The sequence below is a fragment of the Sorex fumeus genome, unplaced genomic scaffold, assembly GCF_029834395.1.
Source record: "Sorex fumeus unplaced genomic scaffold, SorFum_2.1 ptg000063l, whole genome shotgun sequence".
NCBI classification, from domain to species: Eukaryota; Metazoa; Chordata; class Mammalia; order Eulipotyphla; family Soricidae; genus Sorex; species Sorex fumeus.
Window position 1 is genome coordinate 50,497,769 of NW_026606120.1, and position 23,577 is coordinate 50,521,345.

The 23,577-nt window shown below is 40.0% G+C and overlaps 2 protein-coding genes across 10 annotated transcripts in view; one reads left to right on the forward strand and one right to left on the reverse strand.

Annotated features, from left to right (window-relative positions):
* The window catches only part of NF1 (neurofibromin 1), a 300,188-nt gene that overhangs the window by 224,614 nt on the left and 51,997 nt on the right, over positions 1-23,577 (forward strand). For all 9 annotated transcript variants that reach the window (XM_056127967.1, XM_056127959.1, XM_056127961.1 and 6 more), the window contains 3 exons: positions 11,783-12,215; positions 12,945-13,285; positions 17,246-17,448. In XM_056127967.1, the coding sequence (XP_055983942.1) occupies positions 11,783-12,215; positions 12,945-13,285; positions 17,246-17,448 (977 nt within the window). The remainder of the gene's footprint in view (positions 1-11,782; positions 12,216-12,944; positions 13,286-17,245; positions 17,449-23,577) is intronic.
* Positions 364-4,133, reverse strand: EVI2A (ecotropic viral integration site 2A). Its single transcript, XM_056127972.1, has 2 exons — positions 3,906-4,133; positions 364-1,830 (listed from the first exon to the last, which is right to left on the reverse strand). The coding sequence occupies exon 2, from the start codon at positions 1,819-1,821 to the stop codon at positions 1,105-1,107; it is 717 nt and encodes a 238-aa protein (XP_055983947.1). The 5' UTR covers positions 1,822-1,830; positions 3,906-4,133; the 3' UTR covers positions 364-1,104.

Sequence of the window (23,577 nt, forward strand, 5' to 3'; positions counted from 1 at the left end):
CAGCTCAGTTTCTTTAAAGGTTCGATGGTTAATTGAGAGACTAGAGAGATAGCTCAAGGCTTAGCTCAAAAACCAAAAAGGAAAAAGAAACAAAACTGTTACAAGTATTCTGTTTTCCACATTAGAAAAAATACAACATGTGCACATACCCATCTTTCTTTTATGTAAATATATATAATTGTCATTTATTATTGACATCCAAAAGTTAATGTTTTGAAAATATGTTATACTTTCACATGTACTAGTCATAGAAAGGGGTTACATTACATCTAACAATAAGAAATGCTTATTTATACTTAGACTGTGTGTCTATAAATCTCACCGGTTTTACTTGTGCTCCATTTTTTGTTGATTATTACAAAGACAATAAAGTAAATGCAAATAAGTATTTTAATATGAATGTTTATTATATAAAATGAAAATTTTATTTAAATATACTAGAAAAACACTTATGTATGTCATAGGTAAAATTCAGTGTGTAAAGTTAGCTTATTGATACATATGCCTATATGGGTTCTGTTCAATTCAGCAGAAATGTTGCCATTAAGCTATGTAGTTCAGCTCTATGCATTTGGAATTCAACTTCCATTAGATGCAAAAGCATCTATTTGCCCTTAAAATTCATTACAAATTCTTCAAAGTTATATTCAGACAAAGATCATCTCACTGCTGTTGCAGAACAGTATATCATTGTTTATTGTCCCTTTCCATCATGGTTAGCTTTTCAGCTTATCTTTAAAACTTCTTTTTTCTTTTCAAAGAATTCAGTGTCAAAACAAAAGTGCACAATTGAAGTAATTAAGTAAGCAGGCATATTTCTCGCCTTCCCACTTGCATGACACTGAATTATCCAGCCTGCCGTGTCCAATTTTTTCCCCCACACCTGGTATTGCTCAGGGAATATACCCCAGACCAGTGCTCAGAGGTCTCTCTGGAGGATGCTTTGAGGACCATGTCCTCTAGACTTCTGAGCATTTCCATAGCCTTTGCCTTGTCAAATTTGAAACCATCAGACTGATACATCAATATTAAATATCAAACTGACTTCCATTTCTATTCCGTAAATGTTCCCATTGCCACTTGGCGTTTTTCTTCTCTAGAGTATCAATTAGTGGATTTTCTGGTTCCTTCTCCATCTTTTCTTTCCCTTGTCATAGTGAGCATTCCAGTAGATTGCATCATTAGGTTGGGCCCTGTGAGCTGTTGTGCTCTTTTCCAAGTGTCTGATTCAGCAGGCCATAGACCACTGCATGCCAGAAAATCTCCATTGCTTCTAGGCTGACGCTTGCCTACTTGGTTTGCTCGTTTGAGAGATGAGACTTTGTTTGCCAGAACTACAGTTGATAGAAATAGAATGGTACAAATAAGAAAAAGCACTGCAATTACAATTAAGCAAACTAGCATAGCCATTTTGTAGTTATTTTCCTCACAGACATCTTTTTTAAAAATTTCACTGTGATTTTTGCTTGTGTTTTTGTTTCTCTGTATTGTTGAACTGTTCCTGACATCAGACGTTGTAAAAGGCTCTAGTTTCAATTTAGGAATTAAAGGTATGATGTGAGGTGATGTTGCTATTTCAGGCATATTTGTAGAATTAGCATTTTTGTGTATTTCAGGAGTTGCAGTGTTTTTGTTAATGTTTTCGTTTTGGTTTCTGCCTGTCTTATTTTGAATATTTGGATCCAAGACAGTGGTATTGTTAGCCCACAGATGGGTATAGTTCACTTTTGTTGCAGAAGACAAAGAGAAAACTGTTGCCATCGTTGCCATCAGAAAAGCAAGATGCAGGTAATGTCCTGTATGTTCCATGTCTGAGAGCATACTGGTAATCTGTTGAGATAGCAGGATAATTTGTTAATTCAAGAAAGAATAATTATTCCTAGTTTGGGCAATTGTAAAAAGACAGATGACTATAAGCTCATGTCTGACATTTGTGATCTTGTTTGACTTTCTCTTTAACTGAGATATTTTATGCACAAAGGAACAATTTAATTTTATTCCTATTTTATATTAGATGTTAGAAGTAAGCATTATAACGATCTATTAGTCATTGTAAACTAAACATCATGAAAAAACTGGAAACATGCTAGACTTGAGCTTTGAGTCAGATAGTTCTGCTTTTGTTTTTTGATTCCCCTTTTCCCTACCCCTCCCCCTAGTCACAGAAAGATCTTTCTTGCAAAAACCCCCATCTCTAGCAGATGTGTCACCAGTTTTTATAATAAAGAAGCTATGTGACCTTGAGAATTTTCCTTTAAGAAAATGTGCTGTTGTTTTGTTGCAGGGGTGTGGCTGATGGTGTAATTTATTCTCTTGAAATTTTCTAAATTAAATGACCTGTTTACAGATCCTATGAAGTTTTTTTGTTTGGTTGGTTTGGTTTCATTTTATTTTATTTTGGGACCATACCCAGCTATGCTCAGGGGTAACTCCTGGCTCTGCACTCAAATTACTCCTTGTTGTATTCAAGGGACCGTAAGAGATGCCAGAGATCAAACCTGGGTTGGCCACATACAAAGGAAGTGTCCTATGTGCTGTATTAACTGTCCAGCCCCACAAACTCTTATGTATACACATTCTCAAAATTCAATGACCTGGGAATTGGGGGATTTTTTTTTCTTTTAATTTAAATTCAGGTTCAGTTGGTCTAAGAGGTCACTGGCATTCTATATTCCTAAACCATTCCCAAGAAAAACAAATTACTACTAGCCATGCTGTTGATTATCAAGACTTTATGTATAGTTATTATTTATCATTGGATAATGCTTATAGTTGACATGCAGATATAAAAACAACTGTAATGCCTTAAGGTGTATAAGCATATAATAAATAATACTTACTGAAACTAATCCCTGAAATAGTTTATTAATATAGGAAGAAAGAAATCTTTATTAAATGTTCTAAAATTTTGATTACTTCATATTATAGCCTTTCATAGAAAATTAAGATGGTGTTTGCTGACTTCTGTATTTAGTTTTTAAGTTGAATGATATATGTTCAACTTTGGATATTTCATGATTCTTTCACAAAAGAAAGTATTTTAAATTGGGTAGCAAATAATTGCTATCCTTTTTATACTAGACTGAATTTCTGCATTAGATACTATATAATTTAAAGTGAGTTATTCTTGTTGCTTTAGTGCATTAACAATGTAGTATACATTGTAATATCCATACACATTTTAACGGTGCTTACCACGAGAAAGATAATACTCTTGTTGTTAATTGTCTCTCGACAGATGTCCTCTCATCTCCAAAAAACCAAACTATGGACAAAGTGAGACCTTATCTTACCCTTACAGCCTAGGAGTAGAAATTTGTCCCTATATTATAATTTAGGCCAGGGATTATTTTATTAAACATATCCTTTATTTCTGGTTTTTAGTCAGATTCATAAATGTCTAAGAATCAGTGGTGAAATTTTTATTTTTTAGATTTTTATAATAAAACTTTTCACTTCACTTGTAGAGTCTAAACTCAGGTCCTTTCTAAATTTAACTTTTAAACTCTGGTAATGGCATATCTTTCCGTGTGAATGTATGTACATACATGTGTGCATACATGCAGGCCAGGAAAAAAATAATAAACTTACATTAAACGTATGCACACCATTATTAAACTATATCACCAGCCTAAATTGTCTTCATTTTTTTAAATTTATTGAATCTGAATCACCATGAGATAATTATTAGCTTTCATATTTGGGTTACATTCACACAATGATCAAACAATTTTCTTCATTTTAAGTTAAAGTTTAGTAGAACAAACTAAGAAAAAGTATGTTTTTAATCACTTATAATTCTACTTTGTTAGAGAGATTCTTAGGTTTTGATAGCACTTCCTCAAACACTAATCTGTACAAATTTTTAAGTGAAAAGACATAATAAAAGTATATATTTGACCTACCTTACAAAGTGCTTGGTCAGATCTGATTATAACCTGATTTTTAAAGGCCACTTCTTTTCTTGTCTTGAAGTACAACTTCCAAGTAATTTAAAGCAGAATGGACTTGGAGAATGTGAATCTTAAAGTAAATCTGCAGCAGAAAGGGATAAGTGCAGCTAGCAGCTAGCTTTCCACTTTTAAACCCAAACCACAGATGACACATTTCCTTTCTGCTGCAACTAAAGCACATGTCACGGGAGGGGGAAAAACTCCAGTTTGTCTAGTTGGCCACTGGCATGACAGAAGGCTTTGTAGAACAAATCCCGCCTCTGGGGTGGGAAGGGCTCTCCACTTAAGGCCTTTTGACCGTTCATGTTCATCATCTGTACAGTTGTATGCTTTTGAATATAAATCGGAATACTTGAAAAAGAAGATAAAGTGTCGCTTTTCCTACAAAATTAAAACTGCCTCTCAAATTTTATTTACATACCACACAGTGATAGAATAGCCTGAGTTTCAAGTTCTCCAAGACACTAGTTCAGGTAATAGAAATAGTGGTATATGTAACTGGTGCCTCAGAATAGGGAACCAAAAGATTTGGAACTAAACTTACAGTAAATTTAGATTATATGGAGCAGAAAATGCATTTCTATGACTTTGTGTATATACAGCACACAGACTTTTTCCTTAAATCATCTCATATCTAGTATGTCTAGTTAACTTCACCCATCCCTCCAAGTGACTGCCCGTTATGATCCCTGTCTCATTGTTCATGATCACAATATTCTGTCATCTCAAAGCTCGGCATAAAGCTTGTCCCTCTAATGCACATTTTTTCTTTCAACATTGGACAGAACTTGGATCATATTGGTCTGTCCTTCATAATTTGGGGTCAGTTTCTTTCCTATTTCACTTTCACCATCCCTTTAAAAGGCCATCTGAAGTTGACTACAGGGTCCTTTTTATTAGCCATACTTCTTCATATACTTTACACATATTGCTTTGATCGTATTACCTCTATTTTTTAATTTTTTTTAAGTTTGACTAGTTCCATAACTCCTGTAGCATTGTTTTAGAAATGTTAATAAGCTTAAGCACCAAAGGAGCAGATTGCCAGACCCCACTGCATAAATTCATGTGTAGTTGATCAGGACTGGGATTAAGAAGCTGTATCTTTATCAAACACCACAATCGTTTCTGAGGTTGTTACGTCCTAGAACATGCCCCGTCAGTTTAACACTTTTGATCCCTTCACATTTCAGCTGTTTTGTATTTTTCTAACTTATGCATGAGGGCTGGGAGATAATATGCTGGTTATGCACTTGCCTACCACCCAACCTAGCTTCAGCCCCCAGGACCACGTATCTTCCTGAGTATTGCCAGGTGTTGGTATGGTCATTTATAATAGTGCTAATGTGTGTGATTTTTATCATAGACATTATGATGACAATGTCTGTGTTACTGTATTCTTTATCACCAGTCCTCTCGACACCCTCTGCCACTCTTGTGTCATTAGTCTGCTCTTTCCTCCCCTTGGTCCCTGCTCCTCCTGCCTGTCAGTCTGTTTTGTAATCAAAGGTAAGGGGGTTGTAATTATTTGATACTATCCAATATTTGCTTTTTTGTGTCCCACAAATAAGTGAGGTTATCTAGTTTTTGTCCTTCTCCCTCTGACCTGTTTAGGGCTGGAGTGATAGCACAGCAGGTAGGGTGTTTGCCTTGCATGCGGCCAAACCGGCCAACCCGGGTTCAATTCCTCCACTCCTCTCGGAGATCCCGGTAAGCTACCTAGAGTATCTCGCCCACACGGCAAAGCCTGGCAAGCTCCCCATGACGTATTCGATATGCCAAACACAGTAACAACAAGTCTCACAACGGAGACATTACTGGGCCCACTCAAGCAAATTGATGAACAACGGGAAGACAGTGCCACAGTGCTCTGACCTGTTTAGCATGGTGACCTCTAATTAAATCCATGTTCCAGCAAATGGCAAGATTCCATCTTTTCTTAGAGCTGCTTTGTACTCGGTCATGTACATTGTAGCACAGCGTTTTCATCTATTCATGTGTTGTTGGACAGTTGGTTTGTTTTCATATCCTAAATATTGTACTAAATGCTGCAGTGAATATGAATGTACTTGTCTTTTTGGATATATATATTTTTTTTGGTCTTTTGGGCACAGATACCAAGAAGTAGAATCAGTGGGTTAAATGGAAGGGCTGTTCTTTTTTGAAGAAGTTCCCTCCATACTGTTTTCCAGCACTGAAGAAGGCAACATTCCCACCAATAGTGAATGATGGTTCCTTTTTCATCACATTCCTGTCAATATTGTTTTCTAATCTTATTGATATATGCCATTCTCACTGGAGGATATCCCTTTTTAATTTGGTGTTCGGGTTTTTTTTTTTTTGAGGGGTTGGGGTTTTGTTTTGTTTTTTTATTTGTTTTTTGTTTTTATTTGCATTTTCCTGGTAAGAAGTGAGAATGAACACTTTTTCAGATGCCTACTGGCCATCTGTATAGCCTCTTCAGGGAAGTATCCCTTCATCTCCTCTCCCCATTTTTTGTTGAGTTGTAATATTTTTCTATGAGATTCCTTTGTGATTCACATACTAATTTGAAATTTCTTTTATTTAAAAAATCATTTGACATTTCATCTTCCTTCCAAGTTTAAAAATTCAAGTTGAAGCTATTTATCTCTAGCCAACTTAATAGTGCTACAGAGACATCAGGTATAGAAAACTGGGCCAGAGTTAGTATTGATAGCTTTGATTTAAAATTCTAGTAGTGCTTGGTTTTTGGGTAACGTTGGTAAGAGTATTAATATTTATATGCCTTAGAGGTATTATTGTCCACACCATACCCACTTCCAGAGTGCCAAAATTTATCCACCAGACTCCATTAGGCCTGTTAGCACTCTTCTCCTTCTTGGTAGCTTTATGGTCAGAATTTGAGGGTGTTCTCATTGGACATTGTCTGTTTCTCGGCTTTGTTTCTTTATAAATAACACAGGAGTGAGATCATCCTATGATAATCTTTTCCCTTCAGATTTATTTTACTTAGCATGAACCCCTATGCATATTGTATCAAAGTACCAGATTTCATCCTTTGGGGGTTGGGAGCTGGGGATGTAGCTCTGTGGTAGAGCACTTGCCTTGCATATATAAGGTCCTGTGTTTGATCCCTGGCACTTCACATGCACACACAAACATTGCATCATTTCTTATAGTTGAGTGGATTTGGGGATTTTGTTTGTTTTTTTGTTTGTTCGTTTTTCAGGTTTTGGTTTTGTGACAGGCAGTACTCAGGAGCTATTTCTTGCTCTGTGCTCAGGGGTCCCCTCCCTCGCCAATGCTGGGGAACCATATTACTTATGCCAGGGCTTCTAAACAGGGTTGGCTGGTTGCTAGGCTCATGCCTTAACCCCTGTACTGTATCCCCAGTCCTATAGTTGAATATTTTTAAATTGTGCCATTGTGTATATATTATACATTTTCTTTTTCTTTTCTTTTTTTTTTTTTTCAGAAAATAGAAAAGTTTATTGGAAGGTAAACAGAAGCGAAAGGAACTCCTCAGCAGCGGAGGAACTTAGTATAGGACTAAGTTCATAACACATTTTCTTTATCCACTCATCTTCATTGGATATTTAGGTCATTTTCATATCTTTGCCATGATAAATAGCACTACAGTGAACATATATCAGATTAGTATTTTTGTATTCTTGAAATTGGTACCTAGAAGTGGAATTGCTGAATCATACACTAGTACTACTTTTAAATTTTGGAAAAATCTTAGTTCTGATTTCCACAGAGGCTAAACTCACTAATGGAATGAAAAAATTCTTTTTTCTCCACATTACCACCAAAATATCGTTTCTGGGAATTTGGTCGTGGGGAAAGGTATTTGTTTGGTTTTGATTTGGGAACCAAACCCAACTTATCCTAGCTCTGCTGTCAGAGATCACTCCTGACAGAGCTCAGAAGACCTTACATGGTGCCAGGGATCAAATCTGAATTGGGCACTTGCAAAACAAATACCCTACCTACTCTACTCTCTCCACCCCTCCCGTCCCCCCACCCCCGTTTTTCTGGGATTTTTTTTTTATATTGGCCATTTTCACTAATAATGAGGTGAGATCGCATTATCATTTGATTTATATTTCCCTGATAATTAGTGGTGATGAGCGTTTTTTTTATATGCCTTTTGACCATTTGTGGGTCTTCTGCTAGTTCTGTTAGCTCTTCCTCCCATTTGGGGATAGGGTTTGTTTTTTTTGTTTGTTTGTTTTATTTTGTTTTTTTCTTTGTATTTTGTTTGTTTCCTTCACTACCTTTTCCTCTGTTGATATTACTGAAAAGACTGGGAGACACACAGCTGGGAGGTTGTGGCACTCACACATTTAGTGTGGTGTTCACAGGTTGCAAAGCTCCCCACAGGTCACTGTTAGTTCAGGTGCTTGTGAATGTTCTGATTTTGTAGTGCTCACTGAGAACCTCTGTGGTGCTCACACATGTGTTTGCCAGGGACCACACTCTTGTTCACACTACTAGTGTATCTTTATTAAGTTATGGTGCTCACCAATAGTCTCACACTAGTTGTGGTACTCATACACATCTGGCTACAGTACAGTTGGAAATTACTGGATGTTAGGTTAACCCTTAATCCTTGTACCACCTCTTTAGCCCTCCACTTTACTGATTTATGGTTTCTGATAGTTTGGTGGAGTCTTTAGGGGTGTGTGTGTGTGTGTGTGTGTGTGTGTGTGTGTGTGTGTGTGTGTGTGTTATCATATTAGTGATAGTTTATCTTCTTTTCCAAATTGAATCTTTATAGTTTTGGTTTTGGGGCCATACCCAGCAATGCTCAAGGGTTACTCCTGACTCTGCACTCAAGTCACTCCTGGCGGTGCTTGTGCTTTGAGAACCAGATGTAATACTGGGGATTGAACCCAGGTCCACCTCATGCAAGGCAAGCACCTTACCCACTATACTATTTCTCTGGCCCACGGATCTCATATATATATATTCTTGCATTATTGCCATGGCTGGGACTACCAAAATTTAACTTGAATAATAATACTAAGAGTGGACATCCTTGCCAGTGTCTGATCTTAGAGAAAAAGCTTTCAATTTTTGTCATCGAGGTGATATTAGCAGTGAATTTATTGCATATAGCCTTTGTATATTCATGATTGTTCCACTCATAACCGTTTTGTTGAGTTTTCATCAAAAACTATTTCTGAATCTTGTCAAAAACTCATATCTTCTGATATCATATTCTTAATCTCTCCTTTCATTGATGTGCTGTATTACATGAATTGATTTGCCTATGTCATCCTTGCATCCCTGGAATAATTCATGTTTAGGATTGATGTACTGGTCTTTTAATGTATTGTTGAATTCAGGTAGGTGAGTTTTGGTGAGGATCTTTGCATCCATCAGGGGTAGCCATCTGTAATTATACTTTAGTCATGTTTCTGTCTACTTTCAGTATCATGGTAATGTTGACCTCGTAAAAACTTTGAAAGAATTCCTGAAGAACTTGAGGTACTAGATCACCTTTGATTGGTACTAGATCTCCTTTGATACTTACTAATAAATTATCTGTGTCTGGGCTTTAGTTTTGATCAAGTACTTTGATTACTATTTCAATTTTCTTGATTTTAATTGTTCCTTTTGGGTTTTCTTTCTCTCCTTGGGAGGTTTGTGTGAGTCTTTAGGAAAAAAAAATCAAAAACCACATATAGATTCTCCAGTTTAGTGGCATAAAGTTATTCATGGTCTCTTATGGTATTTTGTATTTCTGTGGTATCTTCTATAACTTCTCCCTCTCTCATTTCTGATCTTGTTTGCCATAGTCTTCTCTCTCTTTTTCCCTCTCTTTGTGAGTCTAGCAGACTCTGCCCCTTCCAGCTGACTCTGACTGCTAGTAAACATGAGCACCCCTCCAGTTAAAAATGTCCCTGTGGGGCTGGAGAGATAGCACAGCGGGTAGGGCATTTTCCTTGCACGCGGTTGACCCGGGTTCGATTCCCAGCATCCCATATGGTCCCCTAAGCACCGCCAGGAGTAACTCCTGAGTGCAGAGCCAGGAGTAACCCCTGTGCATCGCCGGGTGTGACTCAAAAAGCCAAAAAAAAAATGTCCCTGTACACCTCCTTGAGCATGGCCAGTTAGCTGGGGCTCACATTGCCTGTGGTGCTCCTGGAGGATGACATACTCTAACCAACCCAGCCCCCATAGAGGTGCCTCAGCCCTTCTCAGACCAATGTGACTATTACAGTCAGCGAGCTGAGGAGCACCTGGCACTGGCAGGCCTTTTGACCTTGGTGCTCAGGTGTCTCTGGGCACTATTTATTTTGAACCCCAAGTATGTTTAAACTTGACACGTGGCTGCCACTCAGGTACTTTCGATCCCATGAGAGACTTTTTCTAGGACTCAGTGCAGTGGTTGGGGCCCTCATTTCTCTCTTCACTTTTATTTCCTCTTTTTATTTTATTGATTTTTAGGGCCACAGGTTCATGGCTTACTTCTAGCTAGCTCTGCACTCAGGAATACTCCTGGTGGGGCTCAGGGGACCATCTCTGGTGTTGGGGGAGCAAGCCTAGTTCGGCCATGTGCAAGGCAAGCTCCCCATCCACTGTACTTTTGCTCTGTCCCCTTTCTTTTCATTTTACAACCTATGTCTTTAATTGTTAAGCAGGCTGTTCCTACATAACTAAAGATAGGTACTGACAACTCCCAAGGCATGTACACTACCCACTGTATTATTGCTCCAGCACCTGAATCATATGATTGTTATTGGACCATTCTCCCTTATCATGGTAGGGTAAATTAATTGACTGATGCCATTCTATTTACTACAGGGCTCTGATTGGACCATTCCAATCCCAGCTTCATTTTGGATGGGCATAGAGGCAGTTAACCAATTTCCTTTGACTTGGCTTGACTGTGAAGGGAAAGTTTGTTATTAAAATCTTTGAATTGGCATTTTTTTCTCTTCTATTTTTGTCCGGCAAGCTACTGAGAGTATCTCGCCCACACGGGAAAGCCTGGCAAGCTATCTGTGACGTATTCGATATGCCAAACACAATAACAGTTGTCACAATGGAGACATTACTGGGCCTGCTCAAGCAAATCGATGAACAACGGGAGGACAGTGGCAGTGATTTTCGTCCTTTTGTTTTTTTTTTATTTTGAGCCATACCCGTCAATGCTCAGAGGTTACTCCTGTGTCTGTACTCAGGAATTATTCCTTGCAGTGCTTGGTGTACCACAGGGGATGCCAGGGGTCAAACCCCAGTCATCTGTATGCAAGGCAAGCGCTTACCCACTGTACTATCACTCGAGTCCACTTCTTTTTTTATCCAGAGCCATACTAGATGGTGTTATGGCCACCATGGTATGACGGGCAGTGTTTGGGGAGTTGGTGGGGGAGTTTATGTAGTTCAATGGATCAAACTCAGTACCTTATGCATGCTAACCAGGTGCTGTATTAGTTGAACTATCTTCCTAGCCATTTTCTTTGTGGATTTTTTTTTTTTTGTCTAGTCTTTAGGTTTTTGTGACACATTCCAGCATTTGCTCAGTCTTATTCCTGCTTTTGTGCTCAAGGACCATATAGGGTACTGGGGATTGAACCAGGCAGGCTATGTACTAGCAAGTTCTTTACCTGCTGTACTATTTCTTCAGCTCCCTCCTTTCTTCCATTTAACTATGGTCTCCTTAATGTCTAAAACACTCATTTTTAAATAATTATCTGGACATTTTATGATAATGCTATTTTATTAGTAGTTTTCCCTAGGAAATAACCAGGAAAAAGTAATAACATTTATTAGTAGTGTCAGTATACTCAGAACTCTACTAACAATGTGTCCTTTTTTGTCATCTTCCTTAGGTTTAAAACTGGTCAGATCAACGGTGATTTGCTGATTTATCATGTCCTGCTGACTTTAAAGCCATATTATGCAAAGCCATATGAAATTGTAGTGGACCTAACCCATACTGGGCCTAGTAATCGCTTTAAAACAGACTTTCTCTCCAAGTGGTTTGTCGTTTTTCCTGGTTTTGCTTATGACAATGTCTCTGCAGTCTATGTCTATAACTGTAACTCCTGGGTCAGGGAGTACACGAAGTACCACGAGCGACTACTGACTGGCCTTAAAGGAAGCAAAAGACTCATTTTCATCGACTGTCCTGGGAAACTGGCGGAGCACATAGAGCATGAGCAACAGAAACTCCCTGCTGCCACCTTGGCTTTAGAAGAGGACCTGAAGGTGTTCCACAATGCTCTGAAGCTAGCTCACAAGGACACCAAGGTTTCTATCAAAGTAAGTTTCACCTCGTGTTAGGGAAATGATTCGTTTCCTTTCTTTGCTGTTCAGACTGTCCTGCTCAGGTATTCTGGTGTAGTAGAGCAGATGTAAAATGGAGGAAACAAAGCTTTCTATCTTTATGCAGTTCCTGCAGAAGTTACTGGAGGCATATAGTCTGGGTTGGACTAGAGGCAGGAAGAGTGCTGTGTAAATGGTGGGACTATGAAATGGGAAAGTACCTATTGAATGTTGTAATTATTACCTGGGTTTAACTGCAAAGCCTTCTGAAGACGAACTGTCAGAATGTTAGTAATTATTGAAAGGATTCTTGATCATACATTTTTATGATGCTTTCTCATCTTTTGAGAGCATTAATCACAATGGTTATTGAAGCTATTTGAATATATAATAATAGTAACTTTTTTAAACAGAAAATTTGGTTTGTTGGTTTGGGTTTTGAATGTAGCACTGTCCTCCCATTGTTTATCCATTTGCTCTAGCGGGCCCAGTAACGTCTCCATTGTGAGACTTGTTGTTACTGTGTTTAGCATATTGAATATGTCACGGGTAACTTGCCAGGCTTTGCCATACGGGCGAGATACTCTCAGTAGCTTGCCGGGCTCTCTGAGAAGGGCGGAGGACTTGAACCCGGCTCAGCCGGGCTGGCTGCACACAAGGCAAACACCCTACTGCTGTAATGAATTTAATTCTTTCCCGTTCTGTCCCCTCACCACCACTTTCTAGGTTGGTTCTACTGCCGTTCAAGTAACCTCAGCAGAACGAACCAAAGTCTTGGGGCAATCAGTCTTTCTAAATGATATCTATTATGCTTCGGAGATTGAGGAGATTTGCCTAGTGGATGAGAACCAGTTCACCTTAACCATCGCAAACCAGGGCACACCACTCACCTTCATGCACCAGGAGTGTGATGCCATTGTCCAGTCTATCATTCACATCCGGACACGCTGGGAATTGTCACAGCCTGATTCCATTCCCCAGCACACCAAGATTCGGCCAAAAGATGTTCCTGGGACCCTGCTCAATATTGCATTACTTAACTTAGGTAGTTCAGACCCTAGTTTGCGGTAAGTTCTTTAAAAAATTATGTAAAGCTTTTAAATGAGACCACTTAAGTTTTTCTTTATTTGGGGTGGGGAATCCCACACCTGGTGGTCACAAGGGCTACTCTTGGCATTGCTCAGGGTGTCAGGATTCAGACCGGGTCGTGGCCATAGCTACATGCTAGGCAAGCACCTTAATCTTTATACTATGACTCTGGCTCCACATAAGTTTTTAAAACAGCCTCTACATACTATAAATTGGAAGTTGCACTATGTCAGTTAATCAACATAACCTCTTTAAAAGGTGGAGTATCCACATGCACTGTGGAATTCTGAAAACACTGATTCATACTAAACTGATGTATGTTTCTCTAGGAACCTTCAAGTCTACATACTCTTGGTCTTTTTAAATTTTCCCACATTCAAAATCTGTCACTATTGGGCCAGGGAGGTAGTATAACATGCTAGGCATACATCAGACCCTGTAAGGTCCCTGGCACCAAATGGTTCCCCCATGCATCACTGGGTATAGCCCTAGAAGCCCGCAAGTGGCATCAGGTGTGGCCCTAGAGACCCCTGAGAGCAACCAGCATGACCTGGTTCATCAGCGGCAGGCCCCAGGACCTGAGTAGCACTGCATCTTCAGGCCCTGGCATTGACCTGCCCATCTGGTGGGCTGAGAATTGCCAGTGGAGTCCCGGGCCTCCTATGAACCTCTTGGGAGGCCCAAAAAACAAAACCAGAAAAAAAGTATAACACTATGAAATTTTATCGCAGTCAATTTGGATTATCATTGAAGAGACCTTATGTTCAATAATCTAAACATTAGTATTGGCACACTTTCCACCCATGTGACTTTAACAAAAGTCTTAAAAGAAATTGACAGACAATTGTAGATGCCATCTTAGAGTATATTTGCTCTGCTTGCACTTAATTATCAGATTGTGAATTAGGAAAGAGTATGTTTAGTTTAAATTTACGTCTAGTATATATCATTTATGGCAAGGTATTAAAGTTGTTTTAGATTATTATTTTTTCTTCTTTTTCGTTGACATTTTTGTGTGAGGTACCTAGAAGTTCCCAGTAGCTACTCCTGGCTCTGTGCTCAGGAGTGACCCCTGAAAAGTGCTCAGGGGACCATATGTGGTGCTAGGGATTCAACCTTGGGACACTAGAGGACAAGGCAAGCCCCTTAAATATCCTATACTGTCTCTCAAGCCCCTGTTTGCTCATTTGGGTTTTTGTTTTTGTTTTTTGGGGTTTCTTTTGCTGGGGAGAGAGATTTGAGACCACACTCAGCAGTGCTTAGGGTTAACCCACCTGCCTCTTTTCTCAGGGGACCACACACACACACAGTGGTAGGGATTGAACTAGAGTCAGCTGTACGTAAGGCTTTAATTAGCCCCTGTATTCTTCGACACTTCTCATGTTTTAAATAAGAGAGTTGGAGATGTAGCTCAGTGATAAAACACATACTTATCACTGAGCTTCATTGAAGCCCTGGGTTTAATCACTAGCCCATAAAATATAGTAATTACAATAATAACAACAATCACTATCACTGTCACCCTGTTGTTAATTGATTTGCTCGAGCGGGCCCAGTAACGTCTCCATTCGTCCTTGTCACGTGCTAGTGTAGCCCAATGACATATTGGGGGCTCCTTCAGGATCAGGGGAATGAGGACCATTCATTGTTACTGTTTTTTGACATATCGAGTGCGCCACGGTTAGCTTGTCAGGTTCTGCTGTGCGGGCGGGATACTCTCGGTAGCTTGCCGGGCTCTCTGAGAGGGATGGAAGCTTTTGGGGCAGCCTCTAATCACCTTTACAGGTGTTCCTAGTCAGACATATAGGCAGGTATGATACTCTCAGTAGCCTGCTGGATTCTCTGATAGTGAGAACTAGAGAATAAGAGGTCGCATGGCCGCATTTGCGGCCACACACTTCCGGGAGCTTGGTTTTAGAGTCTCTGGATCCTAAGGTCTTCAGCTGTCGGAGCTCTGCTCAGGGCGGAGAGGGAAACTCAGTCCACCCTCTTCCAAGGGGCACTGGTGAAGACAGCCAGGCACGGAAGCGGGAGACTCTGCCTTGTTCTCTTTCGGGAGCTTGGTTTCAGAGTCTCTGGATCCTGGCCGTTGATAGGGTTACATGGCAATTGGTAACTGTCTAGCTACTGGAAGATCGGGGAGCTGGGTGGAGGAGGCCCAGTCCTGAACCGAGCAGGCTTGGAGATCTCAGCCCCGAGTCCTGCACACCTGTGTCCCTCTGCCAGTTACTCATCCAAGCATGTGGAGAGTGGTCTCAGCATGGCTTTAGCTGAGGCCCAGAGGTCTTCAGCTGTTGGGGCTCTGCTCAGGGCGTAGAGGGAAACTCAGTCCACCCTCCTTCAAGGGGCCCCGGTGAGGACAGCCAGGTACGGGGGCAGGAGACAACAATAAAGGCAGCAATACCTTTCTCATTCTACAAAGGATTAATAAGTGCTATATACATTAGCATAGTATATCACTTAGCTAATAGTTGGTGCTTAATCAATACTGTTTCCTCTTATCCACCCTCTGCCCCCTGCCAGTTTCATTTTCTTTTTCATAGAGGTCACTCCTGTGGTGCAGGATGTTAGACAGACACCAGGGCCATATATTGCCAGAACTCAGGCTTTGAGCTTCAAACATGCCTGGCATGTACTATACACTCAAGATATATCCCAGTACACTGGTCGTACTTCTTTGCATCCCCTCCCCGTTCCTATCTCTCCTTTTCATGTTATAATAATTCTTTGTCCCAAGTATCTTGGGAATGTCAGAATTTTTAGGTAAATTTTTAGCTTCATAAAATCTTCCCTAGAATATAAAGGGAGGAGGGCCTTTTAGAATCAAATTATCTAACTTGAAAGGGAAAAATAGCAAAATTTTTTCCTCTGAAGGGGCCCCATGGAATCTCTGAATGTCTGGAAATTATACATAAAATTTTGTGTATTCCTCCATTTTAGAAGAATCTGTGATGCCTGTACCCAAGTATTGAGGAACCCTAATTTAAACTGATGAAATATAAACTAGAAATCAATGTCAAAGTAGTTTAACTCAAAGTTCCTAGTAATTAGAATAATAAACTTAGTATTCTCATATTATCAAAATGAAAATAGAAGCCTACTTTAAATCTGTAATTTAAAGTTTCAGAGGAATGCGAACAGCCTTCTAGCAATTGTTAGAATTCTAGTGAAAATGAATCTGATAAAAATAAAGCATACTGATAACTTCTGCTTTTTGCTGAGGCATGTCATCTCAGAGAAAATGCCTTGAGTAGATTTGAATTTCTGTGGCCTTTCTCACCTTTGTGGCCTACTGGGAGGGACAGCTATAACTTGTGTTTGGACTTCATAGAAAATATGATAGGTCTCATTCTGACTTTGAATTAACCAACCTCGGCACCATAAATTTCTCATATTTTATGTCCCAGTGAGCTGCCTTTTAGGAAGACTTTTGATTACGTGGGAGCCTCAGAGTTCTTCTATCTAAGTAAATTTTTTCCCTTTAGAAAAAAGTCCCCAATTGATCAAGAGTTGTGTTTTGGTTTTTACCTTAGAAGCATAACATTTTATTTCTGGTTGATTGTAAAATTTTTAAATAGTTCATTAGGGCCTGGGGAGGTAGCTCAAAGGGCTGGAGCATATGATTGGCATTCTTGAGTCCCTGAGCTTGATCCTGGCACCAAATATACCCCTAAACACCATTGAGTATAACCCTGGTATCCCCGGTGGCTGAGCACTGCCAAGGTGGCCCTTCTGGCCCCTAGTACCATAAATCTGAGTATTTCCAGAATGTATTTCCAGAAATTTTCACATTGAGAAATGCTTGGGAGTTCTCCACCCACCCCCAATAGTTCATCATACCTTGTCAAAGAACCATAAGTTGTATGTTATGAAAAAAAAAAAACAACTTGGAATGTAAGAAAAATGTTCTAATGCAACTCATTTGTGTTTCTCCCTAGGTCAGCTGCCTATAATCTTCTGTGTGCCTTAACTTGTACCTTTAATTTAAAAATCGAGGGCCAGTTACTAGAGACATCAGGTTTATGTATCCCTGCCAACAATACCCTTTTTATCGTCTCAATTAGTAAGACACTGGCAGCCAATGAGCCACACCTTACCTTGGAGTTTTTGGAAGAGTGTATTTCTGGATTTAGCAAATCTAGTAAGTGATGATTATTTTAACATTGACAATGGCTTTTAGAATACTTAGACCCTCTCATTTGAAAAGTTTGTTGATGTACTATTTAATCAATTACATTTTCATGTCTTTGCCTCTTGTAATTTTTTTTAATCTGTGTTATTATATAACTGAAGAATTATAAAGGAACTTGACTAGTAAACATGGTAGAGCTCACTAAGAAAACTACTAAAATTCTTGCAATGAAAGCAAGGTGGTAGAATTTTGATAGCTTTCATGTTTCTGGATCACTTACAAAGTAATTTTTTGTGTTGTTTCAATTTAATTGGTTTCAGCATTTCTCTTCTTTATATATATTCAGCATTTCTCGATGTTTTTTATTCCAGGTAATCATTTTATCTCCTTGATTTTAAGGAAATGGCCCTTTTATATGTGTGTGTGTTTGTGCTATAGATGGCTTTGTGGTTTATTGTTTATGTACGGTGCATGGATAATGCAGTGGCACATAATTTAGGGGGCAAAGTCAACCCCTGAGTTGGCATTAATAAACCTCATAGATTTGACATCTATTATTTATACCTGTCTTTAATTCCTATAATGTGGTGAATATGCTCTTCTAAAAGGTACAGAAACTTTTTAAAAAATGTGTAAGACTGAAAAAGCAGTGTTATTTTGTAATACTAACATTACTGGAGCGATAGCACAGCGGTAGGGCGTTCACCTTACAAGCGGCCAACATGGCCGACCCGAGTTCGATTCCTCCGCCCCTCTCGGAGAGCCCGGCAAGCTACCGAGAGTATTCGATATGCCAGACACAGTAACAACAAAGTCTCCAATGGAGACATTACTGGGCCCGCTCGAGCAAATCAATGATCAACGGGAGGGCCTTCACCTTTACTTTAACATTAAAACATAACATTTGCGGAATCAAGGAGATGGCTCCAGGGCAGGAGACCCGGGTTTGATCCTGGGCACTCCATGGTTCCTAGAGCATAGGAAGCAACCCCAGAATGATGCCATTCCAGCCTCTGAAATATTTACAAATATTAATTTTAATTTACAAATATTAATTAAATTTACAAATTTTAATTTGCAAATATTAATTAATTTCCACCTCTGAAATATTACAAATTTTTTTCCTGAGTAACAGATATGACCGTATTCCTAAATAAACAGTTCTGCTATATTACTACTAACTGGGACTGGAGTGATAGCACAGTGGTAGGGTGTTTTTGCCTTGCATACAGCCGGCCAGCCAAGCCAGGTTCAATTCCTACCCCCTCTCGGAGATCCCGGCAAGCTACTAAGAGTATCTTGCCTGTATGGCAAAGCCTGGCAAGCTACCCGTGACATATTCAATATGTCAAACACAGTAACAACAAGTCTCACGATGGAGACGTTACTGGGCCTGCTCAAGCAAATCGATGAACAACGGGAGGACAGTGACAGTGACTACTAACTGCCTCAAATATGTATATGGTTTTGAGGATTGAGAATGAGAGAAGGCAGAGCAGCTACGTGCCATTGCCAGGCTGATGGATGATTCATTGCTGCCACCCCACAGAAGCTCCATGCCATGGCCTGACTCACAGCACCACCAACTGAGCTTACCGCTGTCTCACACCAGGACATGCCTTAAATAAAGAAATAAGAAAACTCGGGGCTGGAGCGATAGTACAGCGGGTAGGGCGTTTGCCTTGCACATGGCCAACCCACGTTCAATTCCCAGCATCCCATATGGTCCCTCAAGCACCGCAAGGACTAATTCCTGAGTGCAAAGCCAGGATTAACTCCTAGGCATCGCCGGGTGTGACCCAAAAATAAAAAAAATAAAATAAAAAAAAGAAGAAAGAAAGAAAGAAGCAAACTCCCTGATGAACAGTTCTAAGTCATAGCTATAAAACTGCTTATCAAACTAAGGAAAAGAGTAGATAAATTGAAAACTTAACAAAGCTCCAAACCAAAGCTATAGAATTGAAGAATTTGATTGAACTAAAAAATATAATAGAGGGGTACAACAGCAGAGTGGCTGAAGTAGAGGAGCTGATAAGCAACTTGGAAGACAAAATAACTTAATTCATTCAGATAGAGCAACAGAATGAAAAAATAGTTTTTAAAAAGTGAAGATATATGTGGCCAGAGATAGAATACAACAGTTAAACACTTGTCTTTCAAGTGAGCTAACCGGGTTCAATCCTCAGCACCTCATATGGTACCCCTGAGAAGCACCAGGAATGGTCCCTGAGCACAGAGCCAGAAGTTAGTCCTGAGCACTGCTGGGTTTTGGGCCACCCCCAAAAAAGCAAAACAAAGTGAAGATACCTTTGGTACAGCAGCAAAAAGAGTACTCACATTATAGGGGTCCTAGCAGAAGAAAATGGGTCGGAAGAATTATTTGAGAACGTAAATAAAGGCCAATAAGTTCTCTGATCTGGGAAAAGTAAAAATCCAGGTACCAGAAGCCCAGAAAGTTTCAAAAAAGATGAACTCAGAGATCCACACCAAAACACATTTCATATTAAAATGGCAGAAGTTAAAGAGAGGATCTTAAAGGCAGAGAGAAGAAAAATAGCTGCTGTCTACAGTCCTATAAGGTTGTCAGCAGATTTTTCAACAGAAGCTCTTCAGGACACTTATATTGGCATGCAAACTGAAAAGTGCTGAAAGAAGAAAACTGCCACCAAGAATCTGATGTTTGGCCAAGTTTTCATTCATAACTGGATTAAGAGTTTTTTCAGAAAAGCAGAAACTAAAATAGTTCATCATCTTAAATGGCATTGCAAGAGATGTTACCATCTTCTCTCTAAAAAATAATGGTATTAAGAAGAAAAAACATCAGAAGAAATCATCTCACTAATTAGGCACTAATATAACTATTATAATAGCCAAGATTTGAATACAACCTAAGTATCCATCAATAGACAAATGAATAAAGACGTGTAAATATACATAGTGGAACACTTCGAAGATGAGAGGGAGAAAAAAGAAGAAACTGCCATTTGAAACAACACAGATGGACCTTGAAAGGATTATATTATCCTAAACTAAAAAAGTCATGGAAAAAGTCAAGACTATATATTTTTATTCATATATGGACGATAAAGGAAGCAAGCACATCAACAAAATGAAACAGATTCTTAGTTCTGACAACAGAATCATCACCAGAGGGCAGTGGAGTGGTGGAGTGGTAAAATTGGTAAAAGAGGTCAAGTGTATAGTGATGGACAGAGCTAGAGTTTTTTGTGATATGCATAAATTAGCATGTACAGATGTTGAAGCATAAAGCCGTGCACCTAAGACTTGCACGTTATATGAACCAATATTTAATAAAATAAAAATTAAAGATTGGGGATCTTTAATTTTTATTTAGATCCCAGATACATTTCATGAGATCACTTATCTCTGAAAATCTAAAATTCAAGAAAAATTCAATTCATAGAAACAGTTTAGAATTATAGTTACCAATAAATAGAATTTTGCCAGTTTGGACAAACTGGCAGGTTACCGAATATAGCCTGCCCACACGGCAGAGTCTGGCAAACTCCCCGTGGCGTACCCAATATGCCAAATACCAGTAACAATGCTGGGTCTCATTCTCCTAAAGAGCCTTGAATATAATCTCAGGGCTAGGATGGATGAAGGAGACATTACTGGGGCCTGCTTGAGGCAATCGACGAATAACAGGATGATTTGTGATTTTTGTGATTTGAATAAATAGAATTACTACGGATAGTTAAAGTTTGGTAAAAATGTACATTTTTTAAATTATAAAATGATTAATCTCTTTAATTCTATACTAGTGGCTAGAGTTTTTTTTTTTTTTTAATTTTTTTTCTTTTTGGGTCACACCCAGTGATGCTCAGGCTTTCTTCTGGCTCTGCCCTCAAGAATCACTCCTGGCAGACGGGGAACCATATGGGATGCCGGGAATTGTACCTGGGTCAGCCACGTGCAATGCAAACGCCCTACCCACTGTACTATCGCTCCAGCCCCAATGTGGGTAGAGTTTATAATACTGTCGTATATCATTAAAATTTGTAATGAGGGGATGGAGCGATAGCACAGCGGGTAGGGCGTTTAACTTGCACTCAACTGAGCCAGGTTTGATTCCCAGCATCCCATAAGGTCCCCTGAGCACCGCCAGGAGTAACTCCTGAGTGCAGAGCCAGGAGTAACCCCCTGTGCATCGCCGGGTGTAACCCAAAAAAGCAAAAAAAAAAATAAAGAAAATTTTTAATGACTCTCTTAGAGTCACACTAAAAAAGTAAAATAATATAATGAACATGTTAACTCACTGGTTTGATTCCTCCACCCCTCTCAGAGAGCCTGGCAAGCTACTGAGAGTATCTTGCCTACATGGCAAAGCCTGGCAAGCTCCTGTGACATATTAGATATGCCAAAAACAGTAACAACAAGTCTCACAATTTGTTATGAGACATTACTGGTGCCCGATAGAGCAAATCGATGAACAACGGGAGGACAGTGCTACAGTACTACAGTTAACTCACTGAATTGTGGCAGTCCTTTTGAAGGTAAAAGGTAAAGGTAAAGGCCCTCCCATTGATCGTCGATTTGCTCGAGCGGGCCCAGTAACGTCTCCATTGGAGACTTTGTTGTTACTGTGTCTGGCATATCGAATACTCTCGGTAGCTTGCCGGGCTCTCCGAGAGGGGCGGAGGAATCGAACTCGGGTCGGCCATGTTGGCCGCTTGTAAGGCGAACGCCCTACCCGCTGTGCTATGATTACCAGATCACTGCCAGTTGCAATTCTGGGAAGCCCTGAGCATCACCAGGGTGGACCTGAGTAGTTTCCAGCCCCTCAGGGCCCAAGCCAATCCATATCCTCTGGCCAACTGCTAGTCCAGTTGACCAAGGATAGCTAAAGGGGTGCCTAGGTACACACACACACACACATACACACACACATATATACACATGCACGCACGCATGCATGTGATTACAACTTTAGTTGTTTTTATAACTTCTTAAAACAGGGCAAAAAGGTGCTAGAGCCATAGTTCAGCAGGTAGGGCATTTGCCTTGCACACGGCCGACCCAGGTTTGATTCCCAGCATCCCATGCGGTCCTCTGAACACCGCCAGGAGTATTTCCTGAGTGCAAAGCCAGGAGCAACCCCTGTTCATCGCTGGGTTTGACCCACGGGGGGGGAGGGGGGAGACCTGGGTGAAAAAAACAAGTATTTATTTCAAACAATAAAAAGATTATAAATTTCTCTTGCAAGTACAAGAATAGCTAAGAGCATTTTGTAAAGAAGAAACTGAAGGGCCTAAAGTATGCCTCACTGGTAGATCATGTATCTTGCATGTGTAAATCCCTCAGTTTGAGTCCTGACATTGAAAAAGGAAAAAAGAAAAAGACATACTTGATATTACAAGTGTCTGAGATACTGTTGTAGTAAACTCAGAACAATTTTGAATTGAAGAATCAGCTAGTAGAGACCAGAGAGATAGCTCAAAACACTGCAGCCTTGCATACTTAAAACCCTGAGTTCAGCCCCTGGTGCTGCATGGCCCCTCCCCCTGCCCCCCTGCAGCACCACTAGATATAGCCCTGGAGGCCCCTGAGCATCACCAGGTGTGGCACTGGTGGCACCCAGCATTTATAGGGTGGAAATAGCACTGCATCACCGGGCCTGAGCATGGAATCATTCTGGCCAGGTTGACCAAATATCACTAGTGGACAACCAGAATGACTATTGGGCCTCCCCCTACTGTCTTCACCCTGGGTGGGGGGGGAAACATAGTCAACAATCAAATTTAAGGGAAACAGATTGGTAAAGAAATATTAGGAGGGTCAGGAGTGAGAATACAGTGGGTAGGGTGTTTGCCTTGCTCTTGGCTGACCACAGTTCAATCCCTGGCATTCCATATGGTCCCTGTGCACTAACAGGAGTAATTCCTACGTGCACAGCTCCAAAAAACCAAAAAAAAAGAGAGGAAAAGAAAGAAAAGGAAAAGGAAGGAGGGAGAGAGGGAGGGAGGGAGGGAGGGAGGGAGGGAGGGAGGGAGGGAGGGAGGGAGGGAGGGAAGAAAAGAAGAAAGAACCTGGAGAGATTGGTGGAGGGAAGTTGACCTATTGATAATGAAACATTGTATACCTGAAACATAATTACGAATAATTTTGTAAATCACA

Excerpts from the sequence above, each read along its gene's own strand:
- EVI2A (XM_056127972.1), bottom strand. The coding sequence starts at position 1,821 with ATGCTCTCAGACATGGAACATACAGGACATTACCTGCATCTTGCTTTT.